Source organism: Salmo salar, chromosome 29 (genome assembly GCF_965601325.2).
Source record: "Salmo salar chromosome 29, fSalSal1, whole genome shotgun sequence".
Lineage (NCBI taxonomy): Eukaryota > Metazoa > Chordata > Actinopteri > Salmoniformes > Salmonidae > Salmo > Salmo salar.
The window spans coordinates 38,813,819-38,836,808 of NC_138319.1; the positions used below are offsets into that span (position 1 = coordinate 38,813,819).

Here is a 22,990-nt window from a genome sequence, read left to right on the forward strand (position 1 = left end):
CCCACACTCAGTCACTCACACTCAGTCACCCACACCCAGTCACCCACACTCAGTCACCCACACCCAGTCACCCACACTCAATCACCCACACCCAGTCACCCACACTCAATCACCCACACTCAGTCACCCACACCCAGTCACCCACACTCAATCACCCACACTCAGTCACCCACACTCAATCACCCACACTCAATCACCCACACTCAATCACCCACACTCAATCACCCACACTCAATCACCCACACTCAGTTACCCACACTCAGTCGCCCACACTCAGTCACTAACACTGTCGCCCACACTCAGTCGCCCACACTCAGTCACCCACACTCAATCACCCACACCCAGTCACCCACACTAAATCACCCACACTCAATCACCCACACTCAATCACCCACACCCAGTCACCCACACTAAATCACCCACACTCAATCACCCACACTCAGTCACCCACACTCAATCACCCACACTCAGTCACCCACACTCAGTCACCCACACTCAATCACCCACACTCAATCACCCACACCCAGTTACCCATACTCAGTCACACACACCCAATCACCCACACCCAATCACCCACACCCAGTCACCCACACTCATTCACCCACACTCAGTCACCCACACTCAGTCACCCACACTCAGTCACCCACACCCAGTCACCCACACTCAGTCACCCACACTCAGTCACCCACACCCAGTCACCCACACTCAGTCACCCACACTCAGTCACCCACACTCAATCACCCACACCCAGTCACCCACACTTAATCACCCACACTCAATCACCCACACTCAGTCACCCACACTCAGTCACCCACACTCAGTCACCCACACCCAGTAACCCACACTCAGTCACCCACACTCAGTCACCCACACCCAATCACCCACACCCAATCACCCACACTCAATCACCCACACTCAGTCACCCACACTCAGTCACCCACACTCAGTCACCCACATCCATACACACCTCTGGAACACAACTGACTCTTAGCTTAAGGCTTAGGTAGACCAGCTTCTGGTCAAGATGCCTTCCCACATGTGTCTCTCCAGGGTGATCTGGCCGGTTACATTCATCCACTCATGTCCATTCAAATGGATACATTCATGTCTTGGATCCATTGACCCTTGACCCCTGGCAGACCACTGGGTTACCAGATGCTCCTGCCCCACCACCAGTTTCAGTTCAGTGGGAACTGGACACTCACCTCTTCCAGGTTGTTGAGTGTCTGGCAAACAGCCAGGTGTAGAAAGCAAGGACAGGTTAGGGTAACAGTAACTCACCTCTACCAGGCTGTTGAATGTCTGGCTAACAGCCCGGTGTATAGGAAACACAAGGGCAGGTACAATATGTTGTTGGAAAGTAGCAGGTGTCTGGGAGGGTAAGGACAGAAGAGTCGTAGGCCTCTGTTTTTCGGCTGGTGTTAAGCCAACACTATTGTCAAATGTACACTTGTTTGCAATTTCAACCTGTTAATTAAAGCCGGCACACTTCTATTTTCAAACTATGCCCGCATCTATTCTACTATTCAAACCCTAGATTCGTATATGTGGTCCTTGTGATGAGGTGAGCGGGGTGGCAACATCTGAGGTGGGAGGGGCAACATCTGAGGTGGGAGGGGCAATATCTGAGGTGGGAGGGGCAATATGTGAGGTGGGAAGGGTAATATCTGAGATGGGAGGGGCAACATCTGAGGTGGGAGGGGCAATATCTGAGGTGGGAGGGGCAATATGTGAGGTGTGTCCTTAAAAACATGCTCTAAAGTTGCAATTTCAGGCAGTGCTGGTGGGGATATTTAAAGAGCGACTGAAAGCTGGGCCCAGTGCTGGTGGGGATATTTAAAGAGCGACTGAAAGCTGGGCCCAGTGCTGGTGGGGATATTTAAAGAGCGACTGAAAGCTGGGCCCAGTGCTGGTGGGGATATTTAAAGAGCGACTGAAAGCTGGGCCCAGTGCTGGTGGGGATATTTAAAGAGCGACTGAAAGCTGGGCCCAGTGCTGGTGGGGATATTTAAAGAGCGACTGAAAGCTGGGCCCAGTGCTGGTGGGGATATTTAAAGAGCGACTGAAAGCTGGGCCCAGTGCTGGTGGGGATATTTAAAGAGCGACTGAAAGCTGGGCCCAGTGCTGGTGGGGATATTTAAAGAGCGACTGAAAGCTGGGCCCAGTGCTGGTGGGGATATTTAAAGAGCGACTGAAAGCTGGGCCCAGTGCTGGTGGGGATATTTAAAGAGCGACTGAAAGCTGGGCCCAGTGCTGGTGGGGATATTTAAAGAGCGACTGAAAGCTGGGCCCAGTGCTGGTGGGGATATTTAAAGAGCGACTGAAAGCTGGGCCCAGTGCTGGTGGGGATATTTAAAGAGCGACTGAAAGCTGGGCCCAGTGCTGGTGGGGATATTTAAAGAGCGACTGAAAGCTGGGCCCAGTGCTGGTGGGGATATTTAAAGAGCGACTGAAAGCTGGGCCCAGTGCTGGTGGGGATATTTAAAGAGCGACTGAAAGCTGGGCCCAGTGCTGGTGGGGATATTTAAAGAGCGACTGAAATCTGGGCCCAGTGCTGGTGGGGATATTTAAAGAGCGACTGAAAGCTGGGCCCAGTGCTGGTGGGGATATTTAAAGAGTGACTGAAAGCTGGGCCCAGTGCTGGTGGGGATATTTAAAGAGCGACTGAAAGCTGGGCCCAGTGCTGGTGGGGATATTTAAAGAGTGACTGAAAGCTGGGCCCAGTGCTGGTGGGGATATTTAAAGAGCGACTGAAAGCTGGGCCCATATACACAAAGCATCTCAGAATAGAACATTTATCGTAAGTAGGGCTGTTGTGGTGACAGTATTACCGCCACATGGGTAGTCATGACTAATGACCGCATTTAAGTTCCACTTGACCGCTGAGTCACGGTAATCTCATTTTATTCGCTCTGGACATGCGTTGGCAGTACCCAACTCGCTAACGATCATCAGGTCCTAATGGCCTGGTATTCAGGGCTCTATTGTCCCTCCATCAGGTCCTAATGGCCTGGTATTCAGGGCTCTATTGTCCCTCCATCAGGTCCTAATGGCCTGGTACTCAGGGCTCTATTGTCCCTCCATCAGGTCCTAATGGCCTGGTATTCAGGGCTCTATTGTCCCTCCATCAGGTCCTAATGGTCTGGTGCCCAGGGCTCTATTGTCCCTCCATCAGGTCCTAATGGCCTGGTACTCAGGGCTCTATTGTCCCTCCATCAGGTCCTAATGGCCTGGTACTCAGGGCTCTATTGTCCCTCCATCAGGTCCTTATGGCCTGGTACTCAGGGCTCTATTGTCCCTCCATCAGGTCCTAATGGCCTGGTACTCAGGGCTCTATTGTCCCTCCATCAGGTCCTAATGGCCTGGTACTCAGGGCTCTATTGTCCCTCCATCAGGTCATAATGGCCTGGTACTCAGGGCTCTATTGTCCCTCCATCAGGTCCTAATGACCAGGTACTCAGGGCTCTATTGTCCCTCCATCAGGTCCTAATGGCCTGGTACTCAGGGCTCTATTGTCCCTCCATCAGGTCCTATTGACCTGGTGCCCAGGGCTCTATTGTCCCTCCATCAGGTCCTAATGACCTGGTGCCCAGGGCTCTATTGTCTCTCCATCAGGTCCTAATGGCCTGGTACTCAGGGCTCTATTGTCCCTCCATCAGGTCCTAATGACCTGGTGCCCAGGGCTCTATTGTCTCTCCATCAGGTCCTAATGGCCTGGTACTCAGGGCTCTATTGTCCCTCCATCAGGTCCTAATGGCCTGGTACTCAGGGCTCTATTGTCCCTCCATCAGGTCCTAATGGCCTGGTACTCAGGGCTCTATTGTCTCTCCATCAGGTCCTAATGGCCTGGTACTCAGGGCTCTATTGTCCCTCCATCAGGTCCTAATGGCCTGGTGCCCAGGGCTCTATTGTCTCTCTAACCCCTCTGTTTCGTATGGTTACATAAAACAGATGATCCCTTGAGGCAAAAACGCTAATAGTAAAATGCAGTGAGTCATTAGTTCCTCAGACAATTGATTTAGAGTTGTTTAAAATAATATTTTAATATTTCTATATGGAACAGTATCTATAAATAATCCAGACGTACATGGAACAGTATCTCTTGAGCTTTTGACAATGATTCCACATGAAGCCTATTTCACAATTATATGCCTAAATACTAGGCTAATAAATAAACATGTTACGTCCACAATTTTTTTATTAACTACAGTAGAAGTCAGAAGTTTACATACACTTAGCTTGGAGTCACTAAAACTCGTTTTTCAACCACTCCACAAATGTCTTGTTAACAAACTATCGTTTTGGCAAGTCGGTTAGGACATCTACTTTGTGCATGACACAAGTCATTTTTCAAACAATTGTTTACAGACAGATTATTTCACTTATAATTCACTGTCTCACAATTCCAGTGGGTCAGAAGTTTACATACACTAAGTTGACTGTGACTTTAAACAGCTTGGAAAATTCCAGAAAATGATGTCATGGCTTTAGAAGCTTCTAATAGGCTAATTGACATCATTTGAGTCAATTGTACGTGTACCTGTGGATGTATTTTAAGGCCTACCTTCAAACTCAGTGCCTCTTTGCTTGACATCATGGGAAAATCAAAAGAAATCAGCCAAGACCTATTGTAGACCATCACCAGTCTGGTTCATACTTGGGAGCAATTTCCAAATGCCTGAAGGTACCACGTTCATCTGTACAAACAATAGTACGCAAGTATAAACACCATGGGACCACGCAGCCATCATACCACTCAGGAAGGAGACGCGTTCTGTCTCCTAGAGATAAATGTAACTTGGTTCGAAATGTGCAAATCAATTCCAGAACAACAGCAAAGGACCTTGTGAAGATGCTGGAGGAAACAGGTACAAAAGTATCTATATCCCCAGTAAAACGAGTCCTTTATCGACATAACTTGAAAAGCTGCTTAGCAAGGAATAAGCCACTGCGCCAAAACCACCGTAAAAAAGCCAGACTACAGTTTGCAACTGCACATGGGGACAAAGATCGTACTTTTTGGAGAAATGTCCTCTGGTCTGATGAATCAAAAATAGAACTGTTTGGCTATAATGACCATCATTATGTTTGGAGGAAAAAGGGGGAGCCTTGCAAGCCGAAGAACACCATCCCAACCGTGAATCACGGGGGTGGCAGCGTCATGTTGTGGGGGTGCTTTACTGCAGGAGGGACTGGTGCACTTCACAAAATAGATGGCATCATGAGGTAGGAAAATCATGTGGATATATTGAAGCAACATCTCAAGACATCAGTCAGGAAGTTAAAGCTTGGTTGCAAATGGGTCTTCCAAATGGACAATGACCCCAAGCATACTTCCAAAGTTATGGCAAAATGGCTTAAGGACAACAAAGTCAAGGTATTTGAGTGGCCATCACAAAGCCACGACCTCAATTCTATAGAACATTTGTGGGCAGAATTGAAAAAGCGTGTTTGAGCAAGGAGGCCTACAAACCTGACTCATTTACACCAGCTCTGTCAGGAGGAATGGGCCAAAATTCACCCAACTTATTGTGGGAAGCTTGTGGAAGGCTAACCGAAACGTTTGACCCAAGTTAAACAATTTAAAGGCAATGCTACCAAATACTAATTGAGTGTATGTAAACTTCTGACCCACTGGGAATGTGATGAAAGAAATAAAAGCTGAAATATATCATTCTCTCTACTATTATTCTGATATTTCACATTCTTATTAAAATAAAATGGTGATCCTAAGTGACCTAAGACAGGGAATTTTTACTTGGATTAAATGTCAGGAATGGTGAAAAACTGAGTTTAAATGTATTTGGCTACGGTGTATGTAAACTTCCGACTTCAACTGTACATCATGTTCTCATGGTATTCATTTGGAGCGCAACATCACATTGTTAAAAAACATGTCTTATTTTGGCATGCCTATAAATTAGGCAACTTAAGGCATCTAGGGCATAACTTAACTTTAAATGTGTTAGTAGATAATGATATGCCTTTCAAACATTTTATGCAACATTGTGTTCAACATTATCAGCAAGTGACTTGATGTCTACTGTGCCAAAGAGATTTAGAGTCGTTAAACGGGAGTGACGAGTGTGTTGATATAATGGGAACTTTTGTCAAAATTCAGCTTTTAACAACCATCAGAATTGGTAAAAAACGTTATGCATGCCAACATATTAGGCAATAATTAAGAGTAGGCAAGGTGATCGTGTCAGATGAAAATATTTTTAAATGTTTTACTATTGAAAAAATGAGATGCACCGTCACATTCACGCGGTTGTCTGAAGCAACGTGTGCTACAGAGTTCACAGCTGGCGATGCCTCATCGTGATTGGTTATCCCCCAATTTCCAACAATATCGATGAGCGTCATCACTATCGTTCCTTTGCGTTACCTCAAACTGTCGTGATTACCAGATGAAATTAACGTTTATGAGTTGATTTTTATCTGGTCAGTGATTTTACATCATCCTAAAACCTACTCTTAGGAATCCTGTTAAAAACCTGTTTCAAGACAACAACAACAAATCATAGCGTAGACTTTTTTCTGAGATGCTTTGTGGATACGGGCCCTCGTCATATCAAGACAACTGGAAACTGAAAAATACAAGGTCAAATCATGACGTCAGTGATCTTCTGGTCGGAAAGCTCTAGAAAAGAGTCCAGAGTTCCCAAGTTTGAATTCCAAGTTGGATGACCGTTAAAAACTATTTTTACAAGTCAGAGCTCGTTTTTTTTCCCCGAGTTACCAGTTGTCTTGAACGCACTGAAGTCAGAAGTTAGAGACTTCCAAGGTCCCAGTTCCAGTTGTTTTGAACGTGGCATTATGCCCTGTTTACATCGTAACGTATTTTCATCACACCGTATATCATCTTCCCGGAGTCTTGCCCCTCTACTGAACGTACAAGTGTAGTGTTTGTAAGGCAAGATGGAGGACAACCTGTCTATGACCGGATAATATATATTGTTTCAGGTGAAACTAAAACATGTTCTGTTAAGTTACTTTTTCTTTGACTTTGTTCTCTAACTTTATAGCAAAGGCTAGGTTGAAGATATCATTGTAGCCAGTGACCTCCACCTAATAATTATCATAGAAAACAAATGTCATTAACCTGTTAGGGCTAGGGGGCAGCATTGACACGGCTGGATAAAAAACATACCCGATTTAATCTGGTTACCACTCCTACCCAGTAACTAGAATATGCATATACTTATTACATATGGATAGAAAACACCCTAAAGTTTCTAAAACTGTTTGAATGGTGTCTGTGAGTATAACAGAACTCAAATGGCAGGTCAAAACCTGAGAGATTCCTTTACAGGAAGTGGCCTGTCTGACCATTTGTTGAACTTCTTTTCCATCTCTATCATTTACTAAGGATCTCTGCTCTAATGTGACACTTCCCACGTCGTCCATAGGCGCTCAGAGCCCGGGAAAAAACAGAATGTCGTCATTCCAGCCCCAGGCTGAAACACATTATCGCCTTTCTCAAGGTGGCCGATCAAGAGACACTAGCTTATGCGCGTGACCCCGACCGCCCCCGCCTTTGGGATTTTTTCCTCTGTTTGCCGAAAAGGAGATTCCCTGTCGGAATATTATCGCTTTTCTACGAGAAAAATGTCGTAAAAATTGATTTTAAACAGCGGTTGACATGCTTCGAAGTACGGTAATGGAATACTTAGAATTTTATTGTCACGAATTGCGCCAAGCGCGTGACACTTCTTTACTATTTCGGATAGTGTCTGGAACGCACGAACAAAACGCCGCTATTCGGATATAACGATGGATTATTTTGGACCAAACCAACATTTGTTATTGAAGTAGCAGTCCTGGGTGTGTATTCTGACGAAGACAACAAAAGGTAATGAAATTTTTATAATAGTAAATATGATTATGGTGAGTGCTAAACTTGCCGGGTGTCTAAATAGCGAGCCCGTGATGCCTGGGCTATGTACTTAGAATATTGCAAAATGTGCTTTCACCAAAAAGCTATTTTAAAATCGGACATATCGAGTGCATAGAGGAGGTCTGTATCTATAATTCTTAAAATAATTGTTATGCTTTTTGTGAACGTTTATCGTGAGTAATTTAGTAAAATGTTAGCGAATTCCCCGGAAGTTTGCGGGGGGTATGCTAGTTCTGAACGTCACATGCTAATGTAAAAAGCTGGTTTTTGATATAAATATGAACTTGATTGAACAAAACATGCATGTATTGTATAACATAATGTCCTAGGGTTGTCATCTGATGAAGATCATCAAAGGTGAGTGCTGCATTTAGCTGTCTTCTGGGTTTTGGTGACATTATATGCTGGCTTGAAAAATGGGTGTCTGATTATTTCTGGCTTGGTACTCTGCTGACATAATCTAATGTTTTGCTTTCGTTGTAAAGCCTTTTTGAAATCGGACAGTGTGGTTAGATTAACGAGAGTCTTATCTTTAAATGGCTGTAAAATAGTCATATGTTTGAGAAATAGGATTTTTAAGGTTTTGAAAATCGCGCCACAGGATAGCAGTGGCTGTTACGTAGGTGGGACGAATTCGTCCCGCCTAGCCTAGAGAGGTTAACGTCAGAATCAACTTAAACGGGAGCCAACAGTCAAATAATATAATTAGCTTAAAATCTGTTGGGGCTAGGGGGCAGTATTTTCACGGACGGATGAAAAACGTACCCAATTTAAACAGGTTACTACTCTGGCCCAGAAAATTGAATATGCATATTATTAGTAGATTTGGATAGAAAACACTCTGAAGGTTCTAAAACTGTTTGAATGGTGTCTCTAAGTATAACAGAACTCATATGGCAGGCAAAAACCTGAGAAAAAATACAAGCAGGAAATGAAAATCTTGTGGCTGTACTATTTTCGAGTCATTGCCAATGGAACACACAGTGACAAAGGATTCATTTTGCACTTCCTATGGCTTCCACTAGATGCGCCCTACATTTTGAGTAGCCTACTGAACGCGCTAACAACACGGAACAACATGGAGTTATTTGGAGATAAATTATGAACTTCATCGAAAAAAACAACATTTGTTGTGGACCTGGGATTCCTGGAAGTGCCTTCTGATGAAGATTATTAAAGGTAAGGGAATATTTGTAATGTTATTTATGATTTTAGATGATTCCAAAATGGCGGCTATCTGTATTGCGTAGTGTATTTTTCTGAGCAGAGTACTCAGATTATTGCAAAGTGTGTTTTCCCAGTAAAGTTATTTTAAAATCTGTCAATGCGGTTGCATTCAGGAGATGTTAATCTATAATTCTTTGAATAACAGTTTAATACTTTAACCACGTTTTATAATGAGTATTTTTTGTAAATTCACTGGCAGTTTTGGGGGAGACACATTTTCTCAATGACACGCGCCGATGTAAAATGCTGTTTTTGGATATGAATATGAACTTGATAGAACAAAAAATGCATGTATTGTCTAACATAATGTCCTAGGAGTGTCATCTGATGAAGATTGTCAAAGGTTAGTGCATAATTTTAGCTGGTTTTCTGCTTTTGGTGACGCCTGTCCTTGAATTGAAAATGGCTGTGTGTACTTTTTTGGCTATGTACTCTCCTAACATAATCTAACTTTATGCTTTCGCCGTAAAGCCTCTTTGAAATCGGACAATGTGGTTCGATTAAGGAGATGTTTATCTTTCAAATGGTGTAAAATAGTTGATTGTTTGAGAAATGTTAATTATTAGATTTTTTTCTGTTTTGAATTTCGCGCCATGCTAGCAATCCCGTCAGTGGGATTCTATCCCCATTAACAGCCAATGTGTATTACTATTACTATTAAAATCAGTGGCATTCCAGGATGCCAAGGGAAGCCAGTACCCCCGCAAAAAATAAAAACACATACAAATAATGTATCTTTCGTCTCTCTGTGTTTCATACATTTCCTTCAATTTGCAAGAGTCTGAATGTATCTCACCGGAGAAAGCATCTGAGTGAGAGAAACAGAGCCCCCTCTGTCTCAGCATGTGTAACCCATCTATTTGATTCTGTCTGGTCAAAAAGAGTATGACATTGTTGTCGCCCACAGCATGCAATGGAAGCTAGTGAGAATTTGGCCACCCTTGATAAAAAATGTATAAAAATAATAGCCAATCAGCGTTGAGCCTAACTGAGTGAGCTCAGCTGTGAATGGTCTTGGCCCAAAACAACAAAAAAAACGTGTCTAGGGAAGCCAGATTGGATTTGGCTTCACACCAATCACATTACATCAGAAGCCAAATTTCACTGACAGAAAAAAAAAATGGAATTGTGGCATCTCGTTGTGTCATTGTCCTCCGGTGGCTAGGTAGCTAAAATCGTCCCTTTGCTAAATTAGCCATTAACAGAGATAAGGATTTGGTCTTGTGGTTTTGCTTAATTCTCCGTACCGGTCAATGATTATAATTGTGATTCTGTTTATCCAACCATAAATTCATCCATTTTCCCCTGAGAGGATGGGAAATCAGCAGGGTTTTGTAAGGGGAAGGCACGAGCCGGTATAGGCTGTGTCTCACCTTGACCAGGTGGTTGTGTTGGTGGCTGACTGCCAGGTGTAGAGGAGACATCAAGGCCTTGTTGAGGACGTTGGGTTCGGCCCCCAACTCTAACAGAGCCCTGCAGCTTTCTAACTGGTTCCTCTCCACGGCCCAATGCAGCGGCATAGACCCCTCATCATCGTACAGGTTCCACTCTGGGGAGAGAGGACAGAGGTAGGAAACATATGCATACACACACAGTCACCGGATAAACAGACACATGCATAAACAGACGCATACACACACGCACAATGATGGTACACACACACACACACGCAATTTAGCAGAGGAAAAGGATAAGCAATATACATTTTAAAAAAACAAACAGAACTCAGTTGAACAACCATGTTCTAGTGTGCATCCCAAATAGGATCATATTCCATATATAGTGCACTACTTTTAACCAGAACCCTATGGACCTTGGTCGAAAGAAGTACACTACATAGGGAATAGGGTGCCGTTTGGGATGCAGATCCTAGAATGACATGGCGCTGAGCGGGAGCCTCACCATCTCCGTGTGTGTTGCTGCAGATGAACCTAATAACAGGGACGTTTCCTGCACCAGCAGCGTGGTGGACCAGAGAGGCACCAGAGTCATCCTCTTCCCTCAGTACCCCTGGGTTCCTCCTCACCAAGCCCTCCAGCTGGGACACATCACCTCCCCTAGCCCACTGGACCGAGGTAAGGAAAGGGTTAATTCCATTTCCCTTCTGTCAATTCAGGTAAACTGAAAGATTTGTATGTATTGGATGACATCACATTTCCTGTTTCTGCACGTTTGTATCAGATCCTAACTCCTCACGTAGAGAGGCATTGAGGACAACAGGTATTGGAATGGAAAAGTTCAGTTTCCTTCATGAATAAGCAGTGAACCCTGGAAAATACTGAGTACAGCAAAACAACAGAACAAAGATAACTTAACCAAAGAGGCTCCACTTTGTTTTGCATCTTTGGTTCCCTGTGGGGGTGTCGTGGAGGTGTGGCCTATGAGTGGATGGGGTTAAACTGGAGATGATCTATTTTGTACATCCTGAGGTGAGAGGGTTGGTGACATTCTGTAAATGTTTTGAAAAAGTGCTATGCATCCTTCTTTATCCTCTCCCCTTATTTCCTACTCCCCTCCCACTCACAATCCCCTCCCTCCCTCCCCTCCCCCACTCCCTTTCACTCCCTCCCTCCCTCCCCTCCCACCTTCCCTCCCTCCCAGTCCCTCCCACTCCCTCCCTCCCACTCCCTCAATCCCTCCCTCCCTCCCACTCCCTCCCACTCCCTCCCTCCCACTCCCTCAATCCCTCCCTCCCTCCCACTCCCTCCCACTCCCTCCCTCCCACTCCCTCAATCCCTCCCTCCCTCCCACTCCCTCCCACTCCCTCCCTCCCTCCCTCCCACTCCCTCCCACTCCCTCCCTCCCTCCCTCCCACTCCCTCAATCCCTCCCTCCCTCCCACTCCCTCCCACTCCCTCCCTCCCTCCCTCCCACTCCCCCACTCCCCCACTCCCCCACTCCCTCTACCCTCCCTCCCACTCCCTCCCTCCCACTCCCTCCCACTCCCTCCCTCCCACTCCCTCCCTCCCACTCCCTCCCTCCCTCCCACTCCCCCACTCCCCCACTCCCCCACTCCCTCCCCCACTCCCTCCCACTCCCTCCCTCCCTCCCTCCCTCCCACTCCCTCCCACTCCCTCCCCCCCTCTACCCTCCCTCCCACTCCCTCCCTCCCCCACTCCCTCCCACTCCCTCCCTCCCTCCCTCCCTCCCTCTACCCTCCCTCCCACTCCCTCCCTCTACCCTCCCTCCCACTCCCTCCCCCCCTCTACCCTCCCTCCCACTCCCTCCCTCCCCCACTCCCTCTACCCTCCCTCCCACTCTCCTCCCTTTTGCGATCCTTGACAAGCCAAAGACACATTTCATATTTTAAATGGACATTTCAATGAACAATAAAGCGTTGGAATTTGTACTAACCTCAAACAGGTTTATAGCTGCCAGCGTGACGTCTGTTTCTGCAGTGAGTTGATGAGATGTTGTTGCATCATCGATCACACACGTATAGGAACTGTTCTGCTGTGCCACTTCCTTGGTGAGCTGCATGGGGGACCCTTTTAGAGGTCGCACAATCCAATGCAGAAACAATCACTGAATGGAAGAAGCGTAGAATGATGTCAGCAACACACGTATGTGCACTCAGGATAACACATATACACATGCTCCTGCAAGGCAGTTAACCTGCTGTTCCCCGGGCGCTGAAGACGTGGATGTCCATTTAGGAAGCCCCCCTGCACCTCTCTGATTCAGAGGGTGGTTGGGTTAAATGCGGAAGACACATTTTAGTTGAAGGAATTCAGTTGTACAACTCACTAGGTATCCCCCCAGCAAGAGTGCGGAGGGGTGAGGAGGGGTGGAGAGAGGGAAGGGAGGTGAGGAGGGGTGGAGAGAGGGAAGGGAGGTGAGGAGGTGTAGAGAGAGTGATGAGGGGTGAGGGGGGGTGGAGAGAGTGATGAGGGGTGAGGAGTGGTGGAGAGGGGGAAGGGAGGTGAGGAGGGGTGGAGAGAGGGAAGTGAGGTGAGGAGGGGTGGAGAGAGGGAAGTGAGGTGAGGAGGGGTGGAGAGAGGGAAGGGAAGTAAGGGGGGTGGAGAGAGGGAAGGGAGGTAAGGGGGTGGAGAGAGGGAAGGGAGGTAAGGAGGGGTAGAGAGAGGGAAGGGAGGTAAAGAGGGGTAGAGAGAGGGAGGAGAGGAGAGGAGGGGTGATATGGAGAGGAGAGGGAAGGGAGGTGAGGAGGGGTGGAGAGGGAGGGGAGGTGAGGTGAGGTGAGGAGAGGAGGTGTGATATGGAGAGGAGAGGGAAGGGAGGTGAGGAGGGGTGATATGGGCAGGAGAGTGGGAGGGGAGGAGAGGAGGTGTGATATGGAGAGGAGTAGGAGGGGAGGAGAGGAGGTGTGATATGGAGAGGAGTAGGAGGGGAGGAGAGGAGGTGTGATATGGAGAGGAGTAGGAGGGGAGGAGAGGAGGTGTGATATGGAGAGGAGAGGGAAGGGAGGAGAGGAGGTGTGATATGGGCAGGAGTAGGAGGGGAGGAGAGGAGGTGTGATATGGAGAGGAGAGGGAAGGGAGGTGAGGAGGGGTGATATGGGCAGGAGAGTGGGAGGGGAGGAGAGGAGGGGTGATATGGAGAGGAGTAGGAGGGGAGGAGAGGAGGGGTGATATGGAGAGGAGTAGGAGGGGAGGAGAGGAGGTGTGATATGGAGAGGAGTGGGAGGGGAGGAGAGGAGTGTACGGGCGATGTCTCCTTGAATGTAATCCAAGGACCAAGCTACTATACTGGAAGACATTGGTGAAGACTGGAGAGAGAGGCTGGCTGTTACCTCAGTCCTGGGTCGTGTTTAGTGTAGGCACACGAACAGATAAGGAAAACAGAAATTAGCATTAACAGGTGCTAGCTTGCAAGCTAGGTATTTTTGTTACTATTACATGGCATTCTCTTTAATGCCTGGTCCATATTATCTTGTGTAGAAAACAGAAACGAAAAGCTGAGTTTATCATTGAACAAGTTCAGGGTTGTGTTCACTAGGACCCACATTTAAGGAAACGGGCCCAATGGGAAAGGGACCTAGCTGATTTTCACTAATAGAAATACGTACCTTCTGTTGCATAACATTTAGCGATGGTTTGTTACGGTTTGCACTAGTGATAATGACTTTCGTGTCAGTGTTTCCTCCTGTCGCGTTTTCAATTTTTTATTATTATTTTTTCATTTTCTTGAGCGGAAAAAGCGGAAAAATGATCGACGTTATCAACATCTAGTCACGAAGGTAGATGGGCTTCTGTTTGTTATCGAACTCAACTGTGTGTGTCACATTAAAACTCAAACAACTGTTCAGCATAAAGTGACAATCCCACGTTTGCCGTTGGTAGTGTCTACAGGAAGGATGTGATGACAACATGGCCATATTGTTGATGTATAAGGTAAGGCTGTATGGACCGCCTATCTGTTTTCTAGTGGAGCCATAATCCATCATTACTCTGGAGTTTAAACTCTACAAAAGGGCTGTGTCCTAAAGAGCACCCAATTCCCTATACTCTGAGTGTACAAAACATTAAGAACACCTTCCTAATATTGAGTTGCACCCCCATTTTGCCCTCAGAACAGCCTCAATTTGTCGGCGGAGGGACTCTACGAGATGTCGAAAGCGTTCCACAGGGATGCTGGTCCATGTTGACCCCAATGCTTCCCCTGCAGTTGTGTCAACTTGGCTGGATGTCCTTTGGGTGGGTGGACCATTCTTGATACACACAGAAAACTGTTGAGCTTGAAAAACCCAGCAGTGTTGCAGTTCTTGACATAAATCGATGCAACTGGCACCTACTACCATACCCTGTTCAAAGGCACTTAAAAAAATCTGTCTTGCCCATTCACCCTCTGAATGGCAGACATACACAATCCATGTCTCAACTGTCTTGAGGCTTAAAAATCCTTCTTTAACTTGTCTCCTCCCCTTCATCTACACTGATTGAAGTGGATTTAACAAGTGACATCAATAAGGGATCATAGCTTTCACCTGGATTCACCTGGTCTGTCTATGTCATGGAAAGAACAGGTGTTCATAATGTTTTTAACACTCAGAGTCCTACGGAACTTTAAATGTGTCCCAAATGGCACCTTGTTTCTTATGGGCTCTGGTCTAAAGTAGTGCAGTATATAGGGAATAGGGTGCCATAGGGCTCTGCTCTAAAGTAGTGCACTATATAGGGAATAGGGTGCCATAGGGCTCTGGTCTAAAGTAGTGCACTATATAGGGAATAGGGTGCCATAGGGCTCTGGTCTAAAGTAGTGCACTATATAGGGAATAGGGTGCCATAGGGCTCTGCTCTAAAGTAGTGCACTATATAGGGAATAGGGTGCCATAGGGCTCTGGTCTAAAGTAGTGCACTATATAGGGAATAGGGTGCCATAGGGCTCTGCTCTAAAGTAGTGCACTATATAGGGAATAGGGTGCCATAGGGCTCTGCTCTAAAGTAGTGCACTATAATAGGGAATAGGGTGCCATAGGGCTCTGGTCTAAAGTAGTGCACTATATAGGGAATAGGGTGCCATAGGGCTCTGGTCTAAAGTAGTGCACTATATAGGGAATAGGGGGCCATAGGGCTCTGGTCTAAAGTAGTGCACTATGCAGGGAATAGGGTGCCATAGGGCTCTGGTCTAAAGTAGTGCACTATATAGGGAAGAGGGTGATTTTGCGATATAGTCAATATTTTGCCCTGAACAGCTTCATCCTATACCTAGATTGTGTGTATTAGAAATTTGATGTGAATTGTTAGATATTACTGCACTGTCGGAACTAGAACACAAGGATTTCACTACACTCACAATAACATCTGTGCTAAACACGTGTACGTGACCAATACAATTTGATTTGATTTGATCCCTCCTTTATTGAGAGAATAATGAGTCTTTTATGAATGGGGATCAATATTGGACTTGGCCTCTCTCGGAGACTGTGGTCGTAGCTATCCAATTAATTATCTCTCCTGGCATTAACTTCAGTTCTCTTTAGATTAGAGAAGTATTGGCTTGATTTATGCATATAGAAGTATGAAATAGCATTGTCCTCAGGCAAGGGCATCAGCCATGGAGCCATACTTAAAATAGCATTTTAAATAGCAAGTGTCTGCTAGAGGTGAAATATTGAGTATTAACTTGGTTTCAATCAGAAAGAGTTGAAAATCACAGAAAGAGTTGAAAATCACTGAAAGAGTTGAAAGAGTATAAACACTATAGTGGTTATTGGCTGTTTTTCTACTTCCTGCACTGAGCTGAAATAGGTTACAGAAAGTTCCAAGGTTGATGTCAATTCCATTTCACTTCCTGTCTATACAGGAAGTACACTGGCATTTAAATTCCTGTCAATACAGGAAGTACACTGAAATTTCAATTCCAATGATCATAAATGGTTTTAATGGGGAACATTTTCTTTTCAACACATAGCATCAGCAATCCAGCATCAGCAATTATATACAGGGGGCTGGTGGGAAGAGTTGTAGGAGGATGGGCTCATTATAATGGCTGGTGGTTTCCATATGTTTGATGTGTTTGATACCGTTCCATTGAAACCGTTCCAGCCATTTCAATGAGCCTGTCCTCCTATAAATTACCCACCATGCTCCTCTGATCTACATCATTGGTTTCCACCACTGCTTTAGCCTGTTAAATCGGGCTCCCGAGTGGAGAGGGGCTCCCGAGTGGCGCAGCGGTCTCAGGCACTGCATCTCAGTGGTGGAGGCGTCACTACAGACCATAATTAGATTCCATGCTGTATCACAACCGGCTGTGATTGGGACTCCCACTGGGCGGCTCACAACTGGCCCAGCGTCGTCCGGGTTAGGGTTTGGCTACGGTAGGTCATCATTGTAAATAAGAACTTGTTTCTTAGCTGACTTGCCTAATTAAAGTTAAATAAAATAAATGGAACGGTATAATGTAGATTTTCAGCTAAATAGACATAACAAAAAGTATTTACATATCATGAGAGGACCATGAACAATATATAGTGTAGTAATGCTAAATAGTTCTAGAAAGGTCTGGAACTCACCTTTCTACTAAACATAACGATATGTTGGTCACTGTTCAGGACACAAGAAAATTTCCTAATTTCCTCTCCAAAAATACAATACAAGTGCATAGTACAAATATTATTAAACTATAAACATTATATATATATATATATTTTAAATAATAATTATTCAAAAATGTGGTGGAAAAGGGCTTGAATGATTTAAATACTTTCTACACTGAACAAAAATATAAATGCACTATTCAGCAATTTAGAAAATTTTACTGAGTAACAAGTTCATATAGGGAAATCAGTCAGTTAAAAATGTATTCCTTAGGCCCTAATCTATGGATTTCACATGACTGGGAATACAGATATGCAGCTGTTGGTCCCAGATACAAAAAAAGCAGGGAATGTGTATCAGAAAACCAGTCAGTATCTGGTGTGACCACCATTTGCCTCATGCATCGCGACACATCTCCTTTCCATAGAGTTGATCACGCTGTTGATTGTGGCCTTTGGAATGCTGTCACGCTCCTCTGTCCTCTTCAATGGCTTTTGTGAAGTTGCTGGATTTTGGAGGGAACTGGAACATGCTTTTGAACATGTAAATCCAGAGCATTCCAAACATGCTCAATTAAATTATGACAGCCCATACCATAACCCCCCCACCACCATGGGGCACTCGGTTCACAATGTTGTCATCAGCAAACGCCCACACAATGCCATACACGCTGTCTGCCATCTGCCCTGTACAGTTAAAACTAGGATTAATCTGTGAAGAGCACACTTCTCCAGCGTGCCATCGAAGGTGAGCATTTGACCACTGAAGTCAGTTACGATGCCAAACTTGTCAAGACCCTAGTGAGGATGACAAGCACACATATGAGACAGTTTCTGACAGTTTGTACAGAAATTCTTTGGTTGTGCAAACCAACAGTTTCATCAGCTGTGCGGATGGCTGGTCTCAGACGATCCAGCAGGTGAAGGAGCTGGATGTGGAGGTCCTGGGATGACGTGGTTACACGTGGTCTGGGGTTGTGAGGCCGGTTGGACATACTGCCAAATTCTATAGAGGCAGTATATGGTAGATAAATTAACATTAAATTATCTGGCAACAGCTCTGGTGGACATTCCTGCAGTCAGCATGCCAACTGCACGCTTCCTCAAAACTTGAGACATCTGTGGCATTGTGTTGTCTGACAAAACGTCACATTTTTGATTGGCCTTTTATTGTCCCCAGCACAAGGTGCACCTGTGAAATGATTCTTTGTCCACAAATTTCTTGTTAACACACTATAGTTTTAGCAAGTGGGTTAGGACTTCTACTTTGTGCATGACACAAGTCATTTTTCAAACAATTGTTTACAGACAGATTATTTCACTTATAATTCACTGTATCACAATTCCAGTGGGTCAGAAGTCTACATACACTAAGTTGACTGTGCCTTTAAACAGCTTGGAAAAGGTACTGGTGAACTTCACAAAATAGATGGCATCATGACGTAGGAAAATTATGTGGATATATTGAAGCAACATCTCAAGACATCAGTTCGGAAGTTAAAGCTTGGTCGCAAATGGGTCTTCCAAATGGACAATGACCCCAAGCATACTTCCAAAGTTGTGGCAAAATGGCTTAAGGACAAAGTCAAGGTATTGGAGTGGCCATCACAAAGCCCTGACCTCAATCCTATAGAAAATATGTTGGCAGAACTGAAAAAGCGTGTTTGAGCAAGGAGGCCTACAAACCTGACTCATTTACACCAGCTCTGTCAGGAGGAATGGGCCAAAATTCACCCAACTTATTGTGGGAAGCTTGTGGAAGGCTAACCGAAACGTTTGACCCAAGTTAAACAATTTAAAGGCAATGCAACCAAATACTAATTGAGTGTATGTAAACTTGTAATGAAAGAAATAAAAGCTGAAATAAATCATTCTCTCTACTATTAATCTGACATTTCACATTCTTATTAAAATAAAGTGGTGATCCTAATTGACCTAAGACAAGGAATTTTTACTAGGATTAAATGTCAGGAATTGTGAAAAACTGAGTTGAAATGTATTTGGCTAAGTTGTATGTAAACTTCCTACTTCAACTGTATTTTATTATCATTTTTTTTTTTTTAACTAGGCAAGTCAGTTGAGAACAAATCCTTATTTTTAATGACGGCCTAGGAACAGTGGGTGAACTGCCTTGTTCAGGGACAGAACGACAGATTTTTACCTTGTCAACTGAGGGATTTTGTTTACTAGTCCAACGCTCTAACCACTAGGCTACCTGCTGCCTCAACATGTCCAAACATTTGCATGGTCGTTTCAATGGTTTTGATTACACTGTTGATTTTGTCTGTCCCTCCCAGTCAGGCTACGTCCTAAATTACACCCTATTTGCTTACGTAGTGCACTACTTTAGTCCAGAGCCCTATGACACCCTATTCCTTGCATAGTGCACTACTTTAGACCAGAGCCCTATGGCACACTATTCCCTGCATAGTGCACTACTTTAGACCAGAGCCCTATGGGGACAGGGTGCCATTTGGAACGCATGTCTGAGACAGTGATGTCACTGAGGTGGAACGAGGGTGGACCCTTGAACAAACAGACAGACATTATTTATATAATGAAGAGCTGCCTGGATGAAACTTCATTTGCATCATGTAAAAGTCACATCTCCTGTCCTATGCACCTGTCCTGTACAGGTAGGTAGCCTAGCCGTTAAGAGAGTTGAGCCAGTAACAGAGAGGTCGCTGGCTCGACTCCCCCGAGCCAACAAGGTGAAAATTCTGTCGATTTGCCCTTGAGCGAAGCACTTAAACTGTATGTCGCTCTGGATAAGAGTGTCTGCTAAATGACCTTCAAGCTATTGACTGTGTATTACTGTATTATACGGACAGGTGTTTTTCCAATGGGACACTGATTGTGTCGATCAAGACTTTTGAGTCCAGGCTGTGACTGAAAGCTTTCCTTCCGCCGTGCTAATTTCCTAATTTCCTCTCCAAACCATTGGAAGAGAGGATTCCAAGGTCCTTCTCTTGGACCTACTCCTCCAATGAGCATTGAGATTAATTGGACCTACTCCTCCAATGAGCATTGAGTTTAATTGGACCTACACCTCCAATGAGCTTTGAGATTAATTGGACCTACACCTCCAATGAGCTTTGAGATTAATTGGATCTACTCCTCCAATGAGCATTGAGATTAATTGGACCTACTCCTCCAATGAGCTTTGAGATTAATTGGACCTACTCCTCCAATGAGCTTTGAGATTAATTGGACCTACTCCTCCAATGAGCGTTGAGATTAATTGGACCTACTCCTCCAATGAGCTTTGAGATTAATTGGATCTACTCCTCCAATGAGCTTTGAGATGAATTGGACCTACTCCTCCAATGAGCTTTGAGATTAATTGGACCCACTCCTCCAATGAGCTTTGAGATAAATTGTTGACTAGATAGGACCTAATAGAACCCTAGAAAAGGCTAATGATACTAATCTACTAACACAGTCAGAAAATAACGTCACATTTTGCCACTTTTAACTGCGATATAGTCAGTGTTATTAGACTTTCTGTCATTGCCAGAACAATGGGAAGAGGCTGTGTCCAAAATGACACCCTATTCCCTTTATAGTGCACAACTTGGTATACAATGAGTGTGCCAAACATTAGGAACACCTTCCTAATATTGAGTTGCACCCCCTTTTGCCCTCAGAACAGACTCTCTCATCACACTGTCTATCTCTCTCTCTCTGTCTCTCTCTCTCTGTCTCTCTCTCTCTGTCTCTCTCTCTCTGTCTCTCTGTCTCTGTCTCGCTCTCTGTCTCTCTCTCTCTGTCTCTCTCTCTCTGTCTCTCTCTCTGTCTCTCTCTCTCTGTCTCTCTGTCTCTGTCTCGCTCTCTGTCTCTCTCTCTCTGTCTCTCTCTCTCTGTCTCTCTCTCTGTCTCTCTGTCTGTCTCTATGTCTCTATGTCTCTCTCTCTGTCTCTCTCTCTTGTTCTTTCTCTCTTCTATTTCTCTTCATCATCTCTCTCCTAACTCTGCTTTTCTCTTATTCTCCCTCTCTTCTATATCTTCCCCTCTTTAATTTGGGAAACATACACTTTGTCTACTAAACATTAAGCACACCGTCCTAATATTGAGTTGCAGTCACTCAGAACAGCCTCAATTCACGAAAGCGTTCCACAGGGATGCTGGCCCATGTTGACTACAATGCTTCCCACAGTTGTGACAAGTTGGCTGGATGCCCTTTGGGTGGTGGACCATTCTTGATAAACACAGGAAACTGTTGAGCTTGAAAAACCCAGCAGCGTTGCAGTTCGTGACACAAACCGGTGCGCCTGGCACTTCAATCGTTTGTATTGCCCATTCACCCTCTGAATGGAAAACTTACACAATCCATGTCTCAATTGTCTCAAAGCTTAAACATCCTTCTTTATTTAACACGTCTCCTCCCCTTCATCTACACTGACTGAAGTGGATTTAACAAGTGACATCAATAAGGGATCATGGCTTTCACCTGGATTCACCTGGTCTGTCTATGTCATGGGAAGAACAGGTGTTCATAATGTTTTGTTTATAATCACAGGAAATGACATGACTGTTTTGCCTCCATGCAATATGTTACCTTTAACAGTTCACTGCATGACTTGTACTGTGTGTGCGCGTGTGCGTGTGCGTGTGTGTGTGTGTGTGTGTGTGTGTGTGTGTGTGTGTGTGTGTGTGTGTGTGTGTGTGTGTGTGTGTGTGTGTGTGTGTGTGTGTGTGTGTGTGTGTGTGTGTGTGTGTGTGTGTGTGTGTACATAGTAATGATCAAACTGCCGATGATATTAGCACGTCAATGTCTCCAGGAACAATTGCACTTTATGACTTCAAAATATTAAGTTGTCTTGAGTGGTTCCCGTTTATCTTAATCCTGACCACAGATTTTAAACGTTTAAACATAGAACTCAGAAAGATATAGAGGAAGCAGTGACTGATGCAGTACAGGTCAGGGATGTACGATGCTCTGGTTGTCTTCAGTAAACACAACTGTATAAACAACAGGTTTCATGCCGATCAGAATTCAGGAATCAAAAGGTAAACATTGCCAATGGCACAATCAATTTAATAAGCATGGACGAATGAAACTTTTAAAATGAGAGTAGGAAAAGTTTACAATTGTCTAGGTGAAAAAAAAAATACATCTAGATTTATTAATTAAAAAAACATATTTCCAACAATCCTGTTTCTGTTACCAGTACATAAGAAAGCCACAGAAAGACAAGGGTTTATGCCTACTTACCTATTTGGTGGTTAGGAAGGTTGGCTGGATGGCTGGTTGGATGGCTGGTTGGCTGGTTGGCTGGCTGGCGGGTTGGCTGGATGCTGACTGTCTCTCTCTGAGTAAAGCAGCCTGCTGCGGGTCTGGTCTGTCTCCCGGGATGAGTGGAGTGTTGGTTTATGTACTGTAGTGTAGTGGTCACAGTTCAGCGACATCCTATTCAGACCAGGGTTCAAATAGTATTCAAAACCTTTCAAACATGTTCAGTGTTTGTTCTAATCTGCCTGAAGTGCCAAATGGGTGGGGATTGCACTCCTTGTGACTATTCTATTGGTTCCATTGTGCCAGGCAAGCTCAATCAAACGCAGATAAAAGTATTTACAATTATTTTGAATAGTATTTGAACCCATGATTGATCCCATTACAATCTCCAATCTAGATCTCTCAAACTCAACTGTGGACCTGAGTTTTTTTAATTGTTCCCCTCTAATCAGGGGCTGATTTAGACCTGGGACACAAGGTGTGTGTAATTTACTATCAGGTAGAACAGAAAAGCAGTGGGGCCTCCGTGGTCGGGAGTCCCATAGGACTGCACACAATTGGTCCAGCGTCGTCCTGGTTAGGGTTGGTTTGGCCGGGAGGGGCTTTACTTGGCTCATTGCTTCCTAACT

At 44.9% G+C, this 22,990-nt stretch overlaps 1 protein-coding gene across 1 annotated transcript in view; it reads right to left on the bottom strand.

Annotated features, from left to right (window-relative positions):
• Positions 1-22,457, bottom strand: part of LOC106590663 (transient receptor potential cation channel subfamily A member 1) — an 85,929-nt gene extending 63,472 nt beyond the window's left edge. The window contains exons 1-4 of the mRNA XM_045710959.2: positions 22,341-22,457; positions 12,481-12,651; positions 11,030-11,192; positions 10,501-10,676 (exon numbers count right to left, since the gene is read on the bottom strand). Coding sequence (XP_045566915.1) covers positions 10,501-10,676; positions 11,030-11,192; positions 12,481-12,606 — 465 coding nt within the window. The 5' untranslated portion in view covers positions 12,607-12,651; positions 22,341-22,457. The remainder of the gene's footprint in view (positions 1-10,500; positions 10,677-11,029; positions 11,193-12,480; positions 12,652-22,340) is intronic.
• Between the last annotated feature and the right edge of the window lie 533 nt (positions 22,458-22,990).